This window comes from Rhipicephalus sanguineus, chromosome 5, assembly GCF_013339695.2.
Source record: "Rhipicephalus sanguineus isolate Rsan-2018 chromosome 5, BIME_Rsan_1.4, whole genome shotgun sequence".
NCBI classification, from domain to species: Eukaryota; Metazoa; Arthropoda; class Arachnida; order Ixodida; family Ixodidae; genus Rhipicephalus; species Rhipicephalus sanguineus.
Window position 1 is genome coordinate 127810589 of NC_051180.1, and position 20200 is coordinate 127830788.

The following is a 20200-nucleotide window of genomic DNA, read 5'->3' on the forward strand; positions in this document are numbered from 1 at the left end:
CGTCGCGTCTTAGTGTTTTCGCGAAGCCAAAACCCCGCCATATTTAATTCTTATAACAGCACGGAAAAGATTTTCTGGAATAATAGCATGCCGTGTGTCGCAATGAAGTGTACTCTGTCGGAAATTCTCATAATAAGGTTCGATGGTGTTTCATTACGCCAAGTTTCCCGACTACTGCGGAGGCTCGCGCGAGACGCCTTGTTTAAAACATGGGTTGTTTTCTTGTATGCAGCCTGTCGCTAAAGAAAAAAAAAGAAGAAAGACGCTGATACCGCTTACACGTCGTCGACCAAAGAAGTGCCATTTTATAGGGTGATCGCGTGCACGTTCCGCTGTAATGTGCGCATCCTTCGTGAATGTGTTAACATTTCCAGCGTACTTACAACGAAAACGCCGCAGACGTTAAACTTCTAAACGAAAAAAAAAAAAGATAAGGAGACACTGACCTAGTGACCTTACATTGAAGCAAAACAGAGAAAGTCACATTAATCAGAGCGTGCAATGCGAGTTACATGCCGCTAATGGCGCCTTGCGTGTGAAACGCATTCGCAGAGGCGTGCGTGCGGTTAATTGACCCATATGGTGTGTGCAGGGCAAGCACGTCCACATCGTCAAACGGTACACTGCTCTTCATAGAGCGCAAACGTGACGCTCCCGCAATTAGATGCAATGATGGAAGATGTTACCGCGACACCTTTTTACACACTCTGCGTCAGCAAGAGACCATAAAAACCTCATGGAGCGCAGCAATCGCGTCCACGTCGCTTTAGCTGTCGCCGGTTCCGCGCAGTGACTGTCATTCTGAAACTCGCACACGTAATTTACGGCTACAGAGCGTGTCTAATTTCTCACTGACACTTTGATTTTTTTTTTACACGAAAGTGTTTAATGCAGGGGTCCACCAAGACTTCAGTGACGCTTTTCTGTCATGGAAACGACTCGAAAAAAAAAAAAGCACACGATGAGATTGCAAAGTAAAACTTCAAGAAAAGAAGTTCCATCAACGAGAGTCGAACCCACGACCTCTCGGCTCATGACAACAGATGCCGGCCACGCTATCCACTGCGCCGCGGTCTTTTTTCTTTTTTTTCTTGACGCACTCTGGAGGCTTTACAAAAGCACCTTTTCAATCACACACTTTCCTCTCACAGTACTCTTGGTCAGCGGGGTCCAATTGCGAAAGCGGGAGCTTCTTGTATCAGCACAGCATCGATTGACCTAACGGCATTCTTAAACAAAACGCAGTGGCGTGGCTCCGCACGTGTCAATGTATAGTTTTTTAAGTGCTTTAATCAGCCTTCTGCTGGTCCCAAATTTAATCGCATTTGATTTTGCTTTGTCGGCCCTGCCAGGACTCTCAGCGCCTGCGCGCACAGTTCATTGTATATGTTCCGCCTCTGTTAAAAAATTCGGCAGATCCCACGTACCGTGGAAGTCGATGTTATGCGAAGCATGCGGTGGGAAGGTGACTGTGGCGTATTTTTTCTTGCTGAGCGAAACATTACGAAATGATGCATGTATCACCACCAACAAGCCCATTCTTACGTTCTTTCGGGTTACAGTGATCTAGAAGAGGGGTAGTGGGTGCACTGCGCGGCAGCGGCTATGGGAGAAGTGAAGCTGCTTCTGTTGCCGCGGTCAAAGACGCTGCAGGTGCACTCGACTGTCGCGACACCTGGCGCATAGCAGTGCTAGAGGGGAAATGTGACGCGTAGAAACGAATGGTGCTTGCACCGCGGCGCACCAGGTGTCATGACAGTCGAGAGTTGGGCGCGATCAATGTACCGTCTGTGACCAGCGCTTACTCGTCAGGAGACATACACGCGTTCGACGTCAGTGAGCCCACTAGCCCCCTTCTAGTTCACTGTAGCGGGGTGGTGTCGCCGTCTGTTAGCGGTAAAGGGAAGTAAGGCATTATGACTGTGGCCTCCGCGATTAGCTCCTGCAACGCGTCGTCGCTACGCGTCCGTCCCATTCGTCGCGTTTCCAATAGGAGAAGTGAAATTTTGTCAACTCCATAACACGCCGCGAGATGGCGACCTTAGCCCAAGCCTCGGCCTCGCTCATAGCATCCATCCATATTAAACATATCTCTGCGACCTGCACCTGCTTCGCCTGGCTGTAACACCGCGTTCCCCACATACGCTCGCCCCGAGAAAAGTCGAGGCCTGGCGAGACGGTAGACACGACGCGCGTTGCGTCTCGCTCTAGTCTCGCCGTGGTGTTCAATAACTCTCTAACATGCGGAGGGATGGCGACCTTAGCCCAGGTTCCGCGTCCAATCAGCGACGCTATTCTGGCTGTCACGCAGCTTTCTCTGATTACGCTCTCACCGTTAACTACTACAGCTACCACAAAGGTTTGTTTAATCATTGATCATCGACGTTAGCCGTCGGAATGGACACCTGCCACCAAGAGCCAACGTGGGTGCACCTATGTTAAACGGTGAAATAGCTACCAACCACCAATAGACATTGTACAAGCTCTCTTGTATTAATGTACAGTAAACATTAAACTAATTCAGATACGTTTTATTTTCGTGTTATACCAATTCCTATGACAGAGAGATCAACCATGTTTTTTTTTGGTGGGATCGCCCCTCTGCCTCATGAGTGTATACTGTGTATGTAAAAGCAGGCGGCGTGTCAGCGTTAAGTTATATTGCGCTTTGTTCTTTGAGGGACCACCATTAAACGATCAAACATTCAAGATAGATAGATAGATAGATAGATAGATAGATAGATAGATAGATAGATAGATAGATAGATAGATAGATAGATAGATAGATAGATAGATAGATAGATAGATAGATAGATAGATAGATAGATAGATAGATAGATAGATAGATAGATAGATAGATAGATAGATAGATAGATAGATAGATAGATAGATAGATAGATAGATACGGTCTTCATGACTTGAGACGGTATAGGAAGGAAAAAGTTATGAAGAATTATAAGTTGGAAATTCTATTACGATTCCTAGAAAACCTTATACCAAAAGTCCCCTCCATGTCTGGCGTGCTGACGGCGCGCATGCTCATCTCGTTAGACTCTAAAGGCTTTAGGAACGCAGGCCAGAACTATCATCTTGAGAGCGAGTTACACTACAAAAATACCCGAACTCAGCTTCAGTCCAGCAGAAAATTCCTTGACACACACTCACACATACGTATGAAAGGAAGCCGCCAGCGCTATTCGGTGTTCGCTGTCGTGTACAAAGGATTGAGCTCTAGGATAAAGCGATAATAAAAGAAACACCTCACCTCATCACCGAGATTTGTTCTTTGTTTTTCATCGTTCTTGATGAAAGTAGGAAGGAAAAATAAGTGCTAGTGTGATCTACATCGCTGTCTTGTCGCAATGTACATACCTGCCTTGCGACATTTGGGGCGCAGCGAACGTGTGAAAAGTAAACTTTCTTCGCCGATGTGCGCAAATCCTGCTGTGGGCTCTTGTGTACTGCTGTTTCTGCCGATGCTATCGTATAATTATTGCAGCATTCTAGGCTGTTCTGCGCTAAACATTTGTCAGTGATCATCCTAACTTTTGTTTTCTTCTCTCTCTCATCATTTTTTGCATGCAGCATTTCTATGTGTTTCTCCTGCAATGAACACGAATGAGATCGGCAGTGTTGTTGAATAAATAAATTAAGTAAATCCGAGTGATTGACAAGAAGAAGCCATTTGATGCAATCCTCACACACTCAATAGAAAGAGAGAGAAGAGAAGGAGGAGGAAGGGCCATAGGAAAGGCAGGAATCTTAACTAGATTGTAGATGATTTGTTACCCAAGATTAAGGTACGAGGATGGGCAGCAAGTCTGGTTCTTCTGCAGTTTTCATAGAGAAAATCGACAGGAATCCAAGTCGGTAATGAAGGCTTGCAAAAACTGATTCCAAGGTGTCCAGAACCTGTAGCGCGCTTCCAGCTGGTGGAATTCTAGGTGGAAGCGAGGACTTGAAGGCGCTCGCCTTATAAATCTCCAGTAGTAGATGCACACCTTTCAAGCAAATAAGCAACATCATAGAGCAGAAAGACAGGGATGTTAACGTCTAGAAAAACCGAAATGCTACTCTACACTGGAAAAAGGAATAGGGGAGTTTGGATGTTAGAGATACAAAGGAAGAGGGAGAGGCGAAGCACACACACACGGAAAGCCACACGCCTCACAGTCACGATATCGCCATTAGTGTATAACCGTGGGTGCAAGTCTGCTGGCTTCAAGAATTTCAGCAGTGCCTTCGTCGCCTTTATAAGCGATGACTTCTGAGGACCACATTCTAAAATTTAAGCTTGCAACAGCGCTTATGAGAATGCGTTCCACGCTCTTTCATGTATCGAAGCACGTCCAACAAGCACTGATCGTACACGCTGCAGAAGCTCAATGTATAGCAACACAATGTATGCGTTATCCAATCCGGTGCTTAAAATATGGAGTCAGCATTTACTTACTGCTAGCTTACATGCCGTGTATGCGTAAAGCCTTGAGGCAATGCGGGCATGGACCTGGCAGCATTGCTGCGCCTATGTTAACGTGACGCCCGTGTTAACGTGTTAACTTGTAAATGAGTCGTTTTACCTTGGAAGCTTACACAGTGTCATGTCTTTGAAATCAAATTTCACGTCAGTGAGAATCGATTCTGCTTTGCATGATATTGTGTTACTTCTACCAATCAGCAATACTTCAGTTAGTACATCTATTTTTATAGGAAGTGAGCGGTTCTTTTTTTTTATACATTTTATGTTTCTTGTTTTGTGTTTCGTTATGTACTGTTTCAATCCTTCACTGTTTTGATGTTATGTTCCCCGTACAGTAAAATTATGGACTTCTGCTGCTGCAGCACTGGCCCTTCAATAGAGACGTAGTTTTCCACTAAGAGTACAATTGGAAGGGAGCAAAGGAAAAGAAGAATAGAAAGAAAGAATTAAGAGGAAGCGCTATGCTATCGAGTGGAAGTCTGAAGACTATAAGTGTTTTCCGAACGTGTTCCTTTCATTAAAGCTGCCCTCAGGGCCCGAGGTTCGTTCAGCATACACCTGCTTCCACTTCGCCTTCGTAATTCAACACGTATAGCTTCTTCAAAGATAGGCTTCACGTTGTTCGATCACTAGACCCTCTTCCACTTCGGAGCGCCTCCCCGACGTTCGTAGCTATCCCTCTTTGCCTCGCTTCCCCAACGGGCGCCTTGAAAAGATCGCTGCTTGGCTCCACCGCAAAGCGCGCATGCGTTCCCTAATTGGCTAGCTTCTTCGTACCGCGCTCGTGTTCAGCGTGCGTCTACGCCTCGCTGATCACTAGAAGCGCTGAGCTGCCACGTTCGTTTCGGAGTTGCGCGCATAGCTCAGTGCGCTGTATCATACGGTGTCCGGATCAACGGCGCGCAGGCTCCTCCAATGCCCCCAGGCGAGTTTGCGACCCAATTCGCGGGGGGGGGGGGGGGAGAAAGACGGTGGCGAGGGATTGTTTCCTGTCGGTCGGTTCTCCATTTGCTTCAAAGAGGAATGTCGCTGACTCGGCGGGGAAGTGGAATCCTCAAATGAACATAAATGGATCAGGCGTCCTCTCTGACTGAACCCCCCCCCCCCCAACTTCCCAGCTCCGGTTGCGCTCTGTCAAAGGGTTGAGCTGTCCGTTTCCTTGTTAGCGACACATTGCGCTGCTGCTCGACGCCAGCGGCCCACTACGCGGAAGGAGAGAGGCCAGTGGATTAGTCAGCGCCACTTCCAACGCCTTTTTTATTGTATTTTTTTTCTGGTACGTAATTTTCGCATACGGCAAGCGAAAGCCGGAGGCCATTTTGGCGGCATTAAAAACACGTATCTGATTCCCAATTTCCTCTTGCATTTACATAGACGTGCTCAGTTACGTCTTAAACAGTCTCAGGCTGCGGTCTTTCTCTGTTTTCATTAATATAAGTGCTTGAAAAACGTTTTACACTAGCTCACACTGTATTTCACGTGTGCGTCTCGTATTAGCACCATGAGTAGAAATGCGAAAAAAAAAAATCACAGCATATCCACGGAGTGAATGATGATGAGTGGGCGAAGCTGCGGAGGTTCATCGGTAAACCGTGAATCTTCCGTGAATTCTGCCCAGTACATCATCACCGACGTGATATCGGGCGCGTTTATACTAAAGGTTCGATGAGTTACGACGACTTGCAGCTCACTTTAATTTTACATGTACGCTGTGAATTTTCATTGTTTAGAAAACCATTGCTTTAGAAAACATCTGGCGTCTTTCGTTAAGCAGCTGGCGTCTTTTCGTTTTGCTTTAGAAACATCTGGCGTTCTTTCGTTTTGCTTTTAGAAGACATCTGGCGTCTTTCGTTGGTTTATTTCATCAATCAACGGCGTTTTGAACAAAATTTTTTATTGTTTAATCACGCACAGGAGAAATCTCACCAGGCACTACCTTGGAGGTAAACAATGGCTGCTAATGGGAATGCGAGACAGAAGAAGCCGGCTTTTAGCTAACACTTACACTTCTACTTCTACTAACGTTTCCTACTGGAACATGCCAATGGCTGCTTTAGGGGGAATGAGAGACAGAAGAATTCGGCTTTTAGTTAACGCGCACGCTGCGAATTTTTTATTGTTCAACAACGCACAGGAAAAATCTCCCACCGGCACCACCTTGGAGGTCAAGATCTGGTACTAGCGTTACGACTGGTTACGCACTACTACGAGGGACGAACGGGTGCCGCCTTAAGGAGCTTCGCCCCTAAAAATGACTCACAAACGTATGTTTCTTTCCTGCACGACTACCTAAGAGAGGCAGAGATGATTTACATGCGAAAGGCGGGGACGTTAACCGGAAGATAAATATTCACTTTTCTACCCGGCACTGCAAAAGGGATAAGGGGGATAGAAAAGTAAAAGTGAAAAAGAATAGCGTGAAAAAGAATAAAAAAAACATGGTTGATCTCTCCGTCATAGGAATCGGAATAACACGAAAGTAAATCGCAGTAGTACGGAAAGCCAAGCTAGTTGGTACCAATTCATAGTGCAATAGCGCAACAATATCGTCTCTCTTGCCTGTGTCCCTGTGTTTGTTGCGCTATTGCACTATGAAAGTAAAGTGTGCCCTTACATAAGTAACTGAATGTTTACTGTACATTGATATAAGAGAGTTTGCACAATGTATATTGATGTCTGACAGCTATAGCACCGTTTAACGTGGATGTTCCCACTTTGATGGTTGGTGGTACATCTCCATCCCGACGACTAACGTCGATGTTAAATGATTAAACAAACCCTTGTGGCAGCTATATTAACGGTGAAAGTGTAATCAGAGAACGAGGTGTGATAGCCAGAAAAGCGTCGCATACTGGACGCAGAACTTGGTCGCCATCCAGCGACATGTTTAAATGTGATTGAACACCACGGCCGGATTAGAGGGAAACGCAAAGCGCGTCGTGCCGCCCCAGTAGCCCTGCCGCGATTTTTCTAGGGGCGAGCGCGTGAACGGGGAACACGGTCTTACAGCCAGGTGAGGCACGCGCGCGTCGCAGAGCTGTGAGCGATGCCGACGCTTTTACGACGCTTGGCTAAGGTCGCCACCTCGCGGTGTGTTAAGGCATTGACAAAATTGAACTTCTATTGAAAACGCGCCGAATGGGAGAGAGAGAGAGTGATTCGTGAAAGAAATGAAAAGGGGCGCTATTTTCTGCCTCCCGTCGCGGGGGCACGGCTCAGTGCCCTTAGGAATGGGGAAGGGGAAGTAAAGATGATAGAAGAAAGGAAGATAGAAGGAGTGATTAGCGTGGCAAGTGTGTCTTGTCCACGAAGGCGGGAGCACGAAGCCAAAGGGCTCGTCTATAAGGTGGCGAGGTCCGCAGAAGCCGCAAACTCGAGGAAGGCTCGCAGGGCTTGCAGCTTTGAACGTGCAGGAAAGAGAAAGTCCTCCACCGTTGTGGCAGGGAGCCCGAGCAGGCGATAGCGGCGCACCATCAAGCGTCGTTCAGCGGCCAGGGCAGGGCAGGCGCAAATTATATGGTCCAAAGTTTCGTCGTCACCGCATCTGCGGCACGCAGGCGGAATGGGAGGGATGTGTAACGCGCTGCAGGTGCTAATCGCAGAGGCCCAAGTAACCTCCTTGCAGAGGCCTGAGTAATGAGGTATTACATTATTTTACCGCTCCCAGAGGGCAACACCACCCCGCCGACAGGCAGAGTGGTAGATTACAAGGCGCGTTCGTAAAGCCACTAGAGTCTGTGACCGTGTGCCCTGGACTGTAAATTGTCGACTCTGTGACCAACCTGAGACGATAGAGCATTGTTTTATCCATTGTCGTGACGCATTTTATTTCTGGGACATTCTAAAGAGAACAATCAGAAAAGACCTTCCAATCACAGCTCATGGTATTCGGTTCCTCCCTTTCAAAAAGAGCCCCACCAATAATACACCGTATGATTTATTTATGTTATTAGGACTTTATGCGCTATGGAAAAGTCGCATGATCGACAGGCACGCCGAGCCACCACGATCGACGAGGTCTGTCTTCCGAGAAGAAGCTGCTCAAGTGCGCAGTGTCGTTGAGACTTTTGAGCCCGTTCCGGAGTGGCTTGCACTTCTGGACGCTTGTGTGTGTTTGCCTGACTTTTGAACAGCCTCTTACTGTAGGCAACAATGTGGGTGTTCTGAATGTTAAGGTAATTCTAATGTGATGAAGTATGTAGTGTGTAGTTCACAGCTATAACGGGTCATATTTCCATGAATTAAAGAAAAAAAAAGTGACCTTGGCGCAGTGGTTAGCGTGCCCGGCATCTGTTGTTGCGGACCGAGTGGTCGTGGGTTCGATGCCGGTTGACGGACCTTTCTTTTTCTTTGCCATCTGATCGTGTATATTTTTTCTACGTCATTTCCGTGACGGAAATACGTCACTGAAGTCTTGGTGGACCCCGGCATAAAACACTTTCTTGTTAAAAGAATGAAGACAGGTGCAAAAAACGAACACATAAAAAACGCCGCGAGTTGACTTTTTCTCCGCTTTTATTTCTTTATCATTAATTACTTCATAATTACCACACTTGTATTACTAAGTACAAATGATGCCCATTTTGCTTTCCTTGGCTTCATTACCTGTTGGCTTCATTGAGCGGGAGTGTCATAGGCGTTCAGAGTGGCTGGTCGCTCGTAGAAACCTCATTAGAGCCATCGTTGCTCTCCGATCTGAAGGTTTTACATTGCGGTATTCACATGGTAAATTGCCACGAAAGTGGTTGGTCGTGGAGGTTTGCTAACACTTTCGCAAGGAGCTCTCACTGGGAGCTGTAGGGAGGCCAACGACAGAGGACGCGTTGTGTGCTGAGGAGCTCTTGCAATTGTCAAACATGAAATCTAGCCTGGCCCTTCCTTGCATTGCTCGATGTCGTAAAAGTACTCATTTAATTCTATTTCGCAAAGTGTTCCATCATCCCAGCCTTCATGGATCAGTCATCTTAATACCTCGCATACTTCACATTGCATTGACTACTGTATTAATGCTGGCATTGAACCTTGTAACACCCAGTCTTTTCACCAATATTTTGTGTCGTGCACTTCATTAGAATGGAAGTGTAGCACAGCGAGGTCCCGCTGGCCGACGCAGTTACGAGGCACAGACTGCTCGAACGCAAAAAGCGTGTATTTGGTGACCTGTGCTCGCTTTTATCCCCGAAGTAGAAAGAGAAGAGATAGAGGGGAGGAGGAAGAGAGGAAGCGTACTGCGCATACACAGTACTCTGGTGTGACGTAGCCTCAACAGGAAGCACCTTTCACAGGACGATGTTGCGATTACTCACAACTCGCTTTTCCGACAAACGTTAGCTAGTATTGTACAACATGATAAATAACTTACATTTTCACATTTACCTGTTGTACTTAATTGTCTGACTGCACACACGCAATATTGTTCAGTTCGGAGCCTTTATTTGTACATTTTTATTTCATGGCTACACTTTTGTGTTGAGTTTTTTGCTGTGTAACCACTCACCTCAATAGTATTGTACGGTAGTGACGGTAGAATGAATGAATGAATGATTCATTGAATGAATGAATGAATGAATGAATGAATGAATGAATGAATGAATGAATGAGTACGTACGTCACACCAGAAGATGACAATACAAAAAAAAGAAGTTCTGTAATGATTAAATAAATAAATACGTCACGCAACAAAACAACAGAACAAGAAGAAAAAGCTCTGTATCAGGCGTAATGTACACCTTTTTTTCACGCAAAAGAGCGAAAGCTGAGGCCCCTATTCACACCTTTAACCTTATTTCCCCACGTCCATGTCTTGTATCATGTACACGCAGCATGCTTCTTCCCTGGTGACAACTGTGCAACCGAAAACCGTCGGATGAAACGCAATTATGTCTAAATGCCGGCGACCGGGAGTCCACTTATGGCGTCAGACACTCGTTTTGTATATTGTTACAAGCCATGACAAACAAGCATCTCATCAATCGGTATCCCCTTATGGTTGTCCTCAGCAGCGAAGCATTTCGTTACAGAAGAAAGGGACTGTAGGCTTACAGGAACTGCCTCGTTTCCGCTTATCCGATATATATGAACACGAACGCACGAAATGAGAAACGTCATAATAACAAATGCTACCTAACCCGGATACCAGTTTTCGTGTTTTCCGAGCAATCGAGTGGATACAGAACTTGCAGCGTTGCCCCGTCGAGCGTAGGTCGAAGTTATTTACTAGAAAAGTCGCGCTGATTACTAGGAACTGAGGTGCGAAGATGCGGAACGCGAATATGAAGCGAAAGGCTTTAGTCAAGAGGTAAACAGGTGTGAAGTAAGCGAACAGCCAATCCTAAGAAGAAAATGCGCAGCGAAGCTATGACGTCTCCAAGATGCAAGCACCTCTGAAATTGCCGGCGGTCCGCTTTCGATATTGCGCATCGAGGAGGCACATCCGGAGCCCTCGAAGACGCGAGTGAGACCCCATCCGCCGGATATTGCGCGCATTTCCTCATAACTACCATCGCCGTGAGGTGTACTTGCCAGCTTCGTCGTAGAAATACCTCGAAGAAGAAATCGAGAAGGCAACAACACCACGCAACTTCATTTGGTGAATGCACGTCGACGACGCTGCCACTTCTGTGAGAAAAAAAAATAACCTCCCGCTTACGGGGAAGCTCGCTGCATCGCGGTAAGATTGCAAATTTCCCCGAGAGCTTTGGAAACAAATAAAACTTGGCGACTTTAACAGAGAGCTCGCGGGCGCCTCGTGTTCTCTATTTACTGTATGCTATATTCCATATAGTGCATACGCGACTGCATATGCGTCTCCAGCATCGGCGAGTGCGGAACATTATAAGTTATGAATTTCTCCGCTGAGCCCCCCCCCCCCCCTCTTCCTTTCCGTCTCCGGTGCGCTTGTTGCGCAGCCAGCGAGTCCACCCGCCTGCTTTTGGTGTTTTCTGCACGCCTTCGGTGCAGAAGAGAGGGCACGAAGATTCACAGCGACGCCTTTGGCAAAGCTCGACAGGAATGCACGTCCGGAAACACGTCGCTATCAGCAGATTCGACTGACGGGCCAGGAAAAACACGGAATAATTTTTTTGCTATTGCTTCGTTCATTATTACTGTCGTGATTCCAGGACAATTTAAATCCGAGAGAAATCGCATTGGATCGGCCCATGGCAGTCATGTCGCTATAAATTTCTGAAGCGACGAACACAGAAAAAAAAGATCATGAAGAAGCCCGATATCTTTGACATTGTGGATTGCAGTTGATTGCGGCAGATTCCTACACTTTGATTTCCAAAGTAACCCATTCCTCTTTAGCCGACAACCTTTGGTGTTGCACATCATGCGATATTTGGTATCGATCTGATAAGAGTGGTGAAATTAGTGTTGTATTCAGCACTTTAGAAATTCTGTTATGGGGTAATGTGCGTCAAAACCCCAATAATATTATGAGGTAGGTCATTCTGCGGCGTACTCCGGATTTTATTCTATCTACATAGGGTACTTTAACGTGCAGCGCCCAAATCTACGTACACTCTTCTTCTTCTTTGTTTTTTAATTGCATTTTGTCTCCATCAGAACGTCGCAGCTCATTACCATGGTCGGCACTCAGCATTTCCTCGCGTACTGGCTGGGAAGACGTCCGCTCTGCTCTCTCTGTGTTTCTGTGTTTTTGTGATAAGGTGATGTGTTGCAGTATCGTACTCTCATGTAGTCAATAATAATAATAATAATAATAATAATAATAATAATAATAATAATAATAATAATAATAATAATAATAATAATAATAATATCTGGGGTTTAACGTCCCAAAACCACGATATGATTATGAGAGACGCCGTAGTGGAGGGCTCCGGAAATTTCGACCACCTGGGGTCCTTTAACGTGCACCTAAATCTAAGTACACGGGTCTCAAACATTTTCGCCTCCACCGAAAATGCAGCCGCCGCGACCGGGATTCGATCCCGCTCTCATGTAGTCAAGCAGAACATGTTTGTATTCCAGTATAGTACATATTGCACTTCACTTCCTGCTCACATCGTGCCGTTCTAGTGCGCCGAAAGCAGCCTGCTTATAATTCTCTTATTCCTACAGTGTCCAGCCAAGGAAAAGGAGGCCGCGCGCCGCGCATCACGGAGCAGCCGGTGGACGTGGTGGTCCGCAAGCACGAGCCGGTCACCCTGAGGTGCAGCGCGGACGGCGACCCTCCTCCGCGGATAGCGTGGTTCCACGACGGGAAGAGCGTGCGCGACTCGGCCACGCGCATGGTTCTGCCCGAGGGACAGCTCTTCTTCCTGCAAGTGCAGCACAGCCGCCGGGAACAGGACACCGGAATCTACTGGTGCACGGCCACCAACGCGTTGGGCACGGCACGATCGCGAAACGCCAGCGTCGAGCTCGCCGGTGAGTGGCCCAAGAAAGAGACATCTAAAGAGAATTGTCGGGGTCCTGACGTCCTTTCTAAGCGACATCAGGGCGATAGCCTTTTCACCTTCATTGGCCCTTTATCGAACGCTTCCTTGAATGTTGTTGTTGTTCGCCTAATCACTGTGGCTCATCCCAACTGTTAGGGATTGGCGAAGAATTGGGCGGCTGTATAAATATACGGTGAAACAAGAATAGGATAACTCGTGGAGTAGTTAAATTAGGAATTGAAATGTTTCGCTTGCACTTCTCCTTCTTCACCTCAGTAAAGATAGCTCATATCCAATGCAGGGGAGCGGCCAAGAAGTGGACGGATTTTTCCCTTAGGTTCCATAGGTTAGCGTTACTGGGCTGCTGTAGTTAAGTATTATATAAATTTTAATTTAAAATTTTCGATAATGAAACGTTTCAAGCCCTATGAATTTAAGAAGGCATTCTTATAGGTGCTATGAGAAATTTCTAAATACCGACATTCAACGTTTGCTTTAGTCTTCTTCGTCTCCGTCAATTGCATTGATAATTTCGATAATTTCTCAGGCTGCCGCCCGCTCTAAAAATCAGTTGACTGCAATTATCACCCACCTCTTCAATTTATGTGTTGGCAATGGACAAAGGCCCTTCCTGAGACCGAGGATCATGCGATCTAGTTCATTTAAACCACGAAAGTAACTGTTGTCTTTGTGTGTCGTGTCGGGCGCGTCTTGCATTTTCTCTCTGTGTAACTTCCAGCCCAATTTACTGCTGAGCTTTTACTTTTTTTCAATACCGTGTCGCCGATTAAATTTTATATTATTTAATTCAAAACTTACTTGGAAATGCGTGCAAAGAATGAAGGAAAATATTTTTGACAGTGCCAACTGAGGCCGAGATTCAATATACACTACTTCCATTTTCATATGGAAGATCTTTAAGACACTGCTGCACATGCGACGAAATTTCAGCCCCGTCCTCATCGAAGCTGGAGAACCTCGCAGCAATTCGCTGTCAAGTGCCACTACAAAAAAAGAAAAAGAAAGAAAGAAAACTGGCAGGCGTTCACGATGACTACTCGACGCGTAACACGTTGCCAGCTATGCGACGTTACACCGTTTCCGGCGAGAACGTAAAACCAGCTCCATTTGGCGCACACATAAAGTCGGGGTCGTTGAATTTACAGCTTCACTGAGATACAGTTTACTTCCCTCGATTCCCGTACTTTCTCTCTTTTTAGACGCCGAACACCAACGACGCTATGAAGCAGAGTGAGAGTGTAAGGAGAGTGAGGAGGTACAGAGAGTGAGAACTGTAAGAAAAGAAAAATGAAGCTCGAAAACCTCCAATTTATGTATTTACGCTCGCCTGTTCTGCGAATCTCCAGAGTGGAACGAAAACATTCTGCCAAACACACGCGCTTTTCTTTTACACACACACATACGTGAGGTCGTGCTTGCGCACAAATGACCCTGAGGCGCACGAGAGCTTCGATTTTACGGCGTTTCTGCCGACAGGCGCGATTTCACGACGACAACAAGCGCATAATCGAAATGCGAAATCGGAAAGCTTGTGTGTACACTTTACCCAAATATGAATGGGAGAGGTGACATACATCGTCGCTCTCAGAGCACCTCGGTGCGTCCGTTGTGCGCGGCGGTAACCGACCGATCGACCGAGAGAGGCAAGCGGGAGACGTTAATGCTCGCCGACGACCGCTCCGATAAGCGGCAGGTGTAAAAGTGGCTTTGAACTCGCTCGACCATCCTGTGTCGTACAGGGTCGTTATTCCGACGGTGTTTCTTTACGAGGGACACGGGCGGTGACGATCTGGCTATCGGTCGCGGCCGGCATGCATTTCCTCGCTCACGGCCATAACCTTGTCCGCTGCCCATGCGGTTGAGCTTGACCCAACAGGGACGCGAAAAATGCGCGAGCGAAGGAGGCACTTTGACTTGGAAGGTTGGCGCAGCGACGTCGAGGGGTCATGTCTAATCATTACGCGGGAGCGTTGATACCGCGCGAGGGCCTGTCCTACTAGGCACATGTAGCTTAGCCAGTACATTTCTCATGTGTAATTTGAGCACTGCTATCCTTCTTTTCTTCTGTGGTGTCGTTCGTTGGGGATATTCCGCTGTCCATGTCTTAGCATAGCAGTAGTCATGAGAACCAAAAATGAGCGACCACTCCGGTAAGCTAGAGCTTTCCGGCGTGCAGATTCGGTGACCCGAAAAACAGTGTTTTGCCTGAGCTCATTCGTTGCACATATTAAGGAGGATATCTAGCAGAAAGCGCTGACGAGGAAATAAGGGCACCTTTACAAACAGAGCAAGAAGGAGGATTCGTGCGGTGGAACCAGTCATCAGTCTAGAAAATAAAGACGAAAAAGGATAATCAACAAAACACTGCATTGCTCGTGTAGTGGTATGAAATGAATCCAAACTAAGAATAAACACTGAGCTGCTAGTCCAGTGGTGTCGCCTATTCTTCAGTTCTCGTCATTATTTTCTGCTGAAAATCCTTGTTTCTAATGAGGAAAAAATTGCGAACACAAAACAGGTAGCCATCCACTCCTATTTGCCCCATACTATTACTAAGATTTAGAAGCCAGTAGAGTGGAAATGTCATGAATGCAAGGAGCCCGTACAACTGTTCTCTAACGATGTTACCAATGCGCTCGAGCGTGATGTGGACTGAGATATCCGGATGCATAACAGAACTATAGTTTACGCCTTATAGAAGGTATACAAATGAATGATGAAGGACACCAAGAAGGAAGTGCGCTTCCATCAATGGCATCCTTTCTGCCACAGCGCAAAGTTTGTCAGCTTTGTGTACCGTGTTCTCGGTTTGTGCCCGGCGTTCACGCAGTTCAATATCTCCTGTGCCGACCACCGAGGAATCCAGGAGCGCGATCTCCCGTCACTGACCGCCTCTTAATGTGCTCGCTGATGACGAGAGAGGAGACGGGAAAGAAATTTGCTATTTTCATTAAAGGAAAGGACAACGAACGCAATTCGAAAGGAAATACCGGCTAGAGCAATAGAGGCAGCGTTGGAATGCCAGTAAATGCTGTGACAGAGAGAAACACTATATTGAGAGAAGGAGAGACAAGGAAGGGAAGGGGGTTGAGCAGCAGCCGAGGTTAGGCGCTACTGGGGCGTAGTGAAATATTTCGCTCAATGCAAGAGCAGCGGGGCTCACGGAATGGCCGGAGAAGGAGAATCCGGGGTCCCAGCGTAAAACGCGAGACGCTGAGTCGAGCGCCTGCTGCTCCTGCTTCAAGGGCTGGGCGGGAACGCCGTCCGCAGGTACAGATTTAGGAGATCCGCGGGAAGGCTGAGAGTTGCGGAGGAAGCGTAGAACGGAGAATAAAGATTGCGCTTACTGCATGGATTTCACGAAGGAGAGAGAGAAATCACGTTTAACTTCTTTTTAGCATGCCTTTTTTGCTTCTCTTGATTCGACCTTATAATATAAAGAGCATGCGACACAGAACCGGGGTCCTGAAACGATATTAATAGGCTTACACTGGAAGACCTGCGAGCGGGGGGTATAAAGAAGGCCTGTCGGATGCTGCAGAACGAGGATGTCCAGAGGTTTTGCTGGGCTTATACGGAGAACAAAGCAGCATTTTCTTTCGCGCTTCCCTTGTTTCTCGTGAAGCTCTCGCGTGTCTTTGTACCTTCGCGTGCGTGTTTTTCCTACTCGAGCTCGTGCCGCAAGTGCTGAACTTAATGCCGTCTTGTCGTATACCCTATAGCTCTCTCTCCTCTCTCTCTGTCTCTCAAACTGCATGGCGTGCACGCGTACCGTCTTCTCTTGTTCTTTTATATTAATTGCCCTAACGGCGGTTCTCGTGTGAGCACGCGATTGTGTCGGGCCGAATCGCGTGGTGCGTTGTTTCAGCTGGTATTGGACGCTGCGTGCATACACGCTGCCGGCGCCTCTCGATATTCGAAGAGTCATGTGGTTTCGCGCAATGCCCTGCGCACGCAAACGCACATACAACAACCCGCCAACACCCCCCCCCCACACACACACAAACGCCCATACACATACACACGAACACACACACACGCACACACAGTTATCAACAATAGGTGCCATAGAATAAACTGACTAGTGATTTTAAAGGATCCCTGCGGACACTGAAATGTGGCTGCGTTTGAAGAAGTCTTTCGGACGCAGTTTCGAAATAACTGAACATTGATTGGCCCAAAACCTAGGATCGAGACCGCAAGTATTCAGTGCTTCATTGTGTGCGTGTTTTATAGTTGACTTTGTGTTAGTCTTTCGGTGGCTTTTGCGAAATAGTCAAGCTGAATCACTGAAGGCGATGACAAATGACGGGGTAAGATGAGGCCAGTAACGTGTGAAAGCATGACAGAAAACCTGTGTCAAGGAAGCATTCTATGTCGTTTTCTTTTTTTGCCCGTGCCCAGAACATCGTTGAATATTGACTGATAAAAAATCTAAGAGAGGGAAACAGAGGGCGGGGGGGGGGGGGATAAAAGTGACAGGTGAGGAAGAGTTAACCACAAGAGAGAGCCCGTGGTTTGCTGACCTGTTTAATCGACGGTCAGTCTCCACGAGTATCGTCGCTCCTATGTGTCAGAATCTCTGCATCACCTTGAAGCTCCCAAATCGACGACAATCTAAAGTAGTCGCCATCTTAGTCGCCATTCACTATTTAGAAATGCGCGATGTTTCCGCGAAACGTTCCTAGCGTCGCATTTTGCATCGTAACGGTCGCGAGGTCGTCGTCAATACACATCAAGAGATACGGCTTCATGGATCGCAGAGAGCGCCCCACACAACACAATGGAAGGCATCCACGCTAATTACGCGACGTAAAATAATCTTAAAAATAGGAAGCGCCTAGTGCCGTGGCAGCGGTCCCGGACGACATCACGAGATTTAGCTGGTGGGGACGAACACCGCAAGCTTTCTCCTTCGTTGGTCGCGCGTTGTGTATGACCACCCGAACGCTGCGTCAAACTCTCGGTCGGCTGGGTGGCCTTTCTAGAGAGTCCAGCTACCTGTGTTGTACTTATGGAAGTTAACAAGAAGCTCGCGCATTTCTTTATTTTCTTTTAGAGCGAAACAGCATATGGATAGGGTATTTGTCAGTTTATTCGCGGGAAAAAACTCCTAGCTCAGGTATCTCTGATAGAAATTGCGCAAACAACTCTACTCTCCAATGGCTTACTAAAAATGGAGGGAACACACTGATGGCAAACGTCTATTAAGATCGTGCGCGAAGAGGAAAGCACATTATGCAAACCACACAAGACGCAGGCCGCGAAACAGAGAATGCGGCAAAAAGAGGCATGCTGCTCAAATAGAAAACTTTCAAAGAGCATACGCTAAATTGAAAAGGGTCTTTCTGGACAGACATTTTGGACTTAGTTGCCGGGTGTGTGATTGACTATAATTCGAAATGCTGTGTCACCTCTGTGTGGTAAACAGCTTCGCTGGTCATCCACCTTCATAGTGTTGAAGGACCCCTCAATTTTGTATTGTTTTACTGCAGTTATTGTACCGGGCAGGTTTCACACCATGACTGAGGTGGGCCTACGCTCCATACTCTTGCCGCAGACAAAGGAACAACACCAGAAAATATTTCGCAGGGTCCCTTATGCATTCACCTAAGACGACTCGAAGGCGAAAGCCATCTTCTTTTTCTTCTCAGTCGATGTGTCGATCCTGCCCCGCCACCCTCTCAAAGCGTTCCGCACCTCACGTGGTTTTGCAGTGCCTCTAGGATTGGAAGCGCCTCACCTGGTTTTGCAACTGCCTCCGTGATCGGCCCACCATTGACCGAGCGATGATGTCATGTGATGATGTCATCATGTGACGTCACATGATGTCAAGTCACAGTGACGTCATAGGGACTACGGAATAAATTTTGGCAACCTTTGACTTCATGATGGCGTCATATGGTGACGTAATCACGTGATCATCATTTTTTGCATCACTCGTGTTGACGCCTCCGGCGCGGGACGCTGGTTAAGTTTCGCGTTTGATGAGGCATCTAAGGCTTTCGCCTTAAAGAAGAATCGGCACCCTCTCGAAGTGCGGCTCTTTGAGAGAGAGCAATTACTTGAGTTTCACTGGCGCACTCAGGAACGCCAAAGAGAAAAGGGGGTGAGGTTGAAGTGAAGAAGGACGCTTTTCTTGCAACCCAATTTGGGAATTCTCGCACTGTGTGCGGTCAAGCCCCGTGTTTGCGGAGGAAAAGAAAGCCCTCTCTCTCTCTGCGGTCTTCCGCTTTGCAATATTACATACCCCTCCTACTACTCTTCATCTGTGTCTACTCGCCGACAGGAGCGTGCAAACACCCTGAGCATGCTCGCATCGCAACTGCCTTTGCAGTACCGTTCGCAGCTACAAGCTTCGTGCCGACGGCTCTTCTCTCAGTACACGTGTACAGTCCAAATTTAAGCACACGTACACACACACACACACACACACACACACACACACACACACACACACACACACACACTCTACGCGGCTTGCTTCTGGCGGAACGCAAACAAAGCGGTGGTTCTCGCTACTGAAAGCCCGAAGCTCGTCTTTCGAAGATGCCTCCTCCACGAGCCGCAATCGAAACGCGTGGGCGAGCGCTACGCGAAATTCGGTCGTTTAGAAAGGATATTGAACGAACGCACTTTTTGAAAAGCCCAGCCGGCCGCTAGATACACCACTACAGTCTGCATTGTCTGTGCTTGCGTACGTTCAATGAAAGAGGACGTAAGCAACGGAGTCCACTCTGTCGGGTTGCCGCTCGACGGAGGGCTCTCACGCCAGTCGCTTTGTGACGACTGGTTTCCAGCAGGCATGCTTGTCCGTGGTAGACCAAAGGACTGTCTCGTGTCTGTTTGACCAAAGTCGCACGGCGTAATCTGAAGGCACGATTCTCGATACGAATCTCGCAAAGCTTGTTTCTCGGTGCGTGCTTCGTAGTCGAACAGGCGTCCTTACAGTACGCATGCACAGTTGACTTCGCGTCAGCGATCCGATTCATTATGCACGGAGGGGCAGGAAGATGCAGTGATGTTGCCCGAATAATTTGCATGCAGGGCGCGTTACCGGCAGAAGGCATGATTTCGCATCAGCGGAATTTCGACGCGACTTTTGAGAACCGGCACTGTGATTTGTACTGAGATGCAGCTCCCGTCATTACTAGCAGCTGCTATAATTATCGCGTAGTAAGCGTTCACTTCTTGTGGGCGGCTGCACCACTTGCGGGTGATTGAGGCGGCTAAAAACAGCGCATATCAGCGTAAACCGCTGAAATGCGAGTCCTCTTGTCGTGATCTTGGT

General features: G+C 47.4%; 1 protein-coding gene across 1 annotated transcript in view; it reads left to right on the top strand.

Annotated features, from left to right (window-relative positions):
- Positions 1-20200, top strand: part of LOC119394233 (roundabout homolog 1) — a 200194-nt gene that overhangs the window by 98330 nt on the left and 81664 nt on the right. Inside the window, exon 2 of the mRNA XM_037661520.2 lies at positions 12569-12877. Coding sequence (XP_037517448.1) covers positions 12739-12877 — 139 coding nt within the window. The 5' untranslated portion in view covers positions 12569-12738. The remainder of the gene's footprint in view (positions 1-12568; positions 12878-20200) is intronic.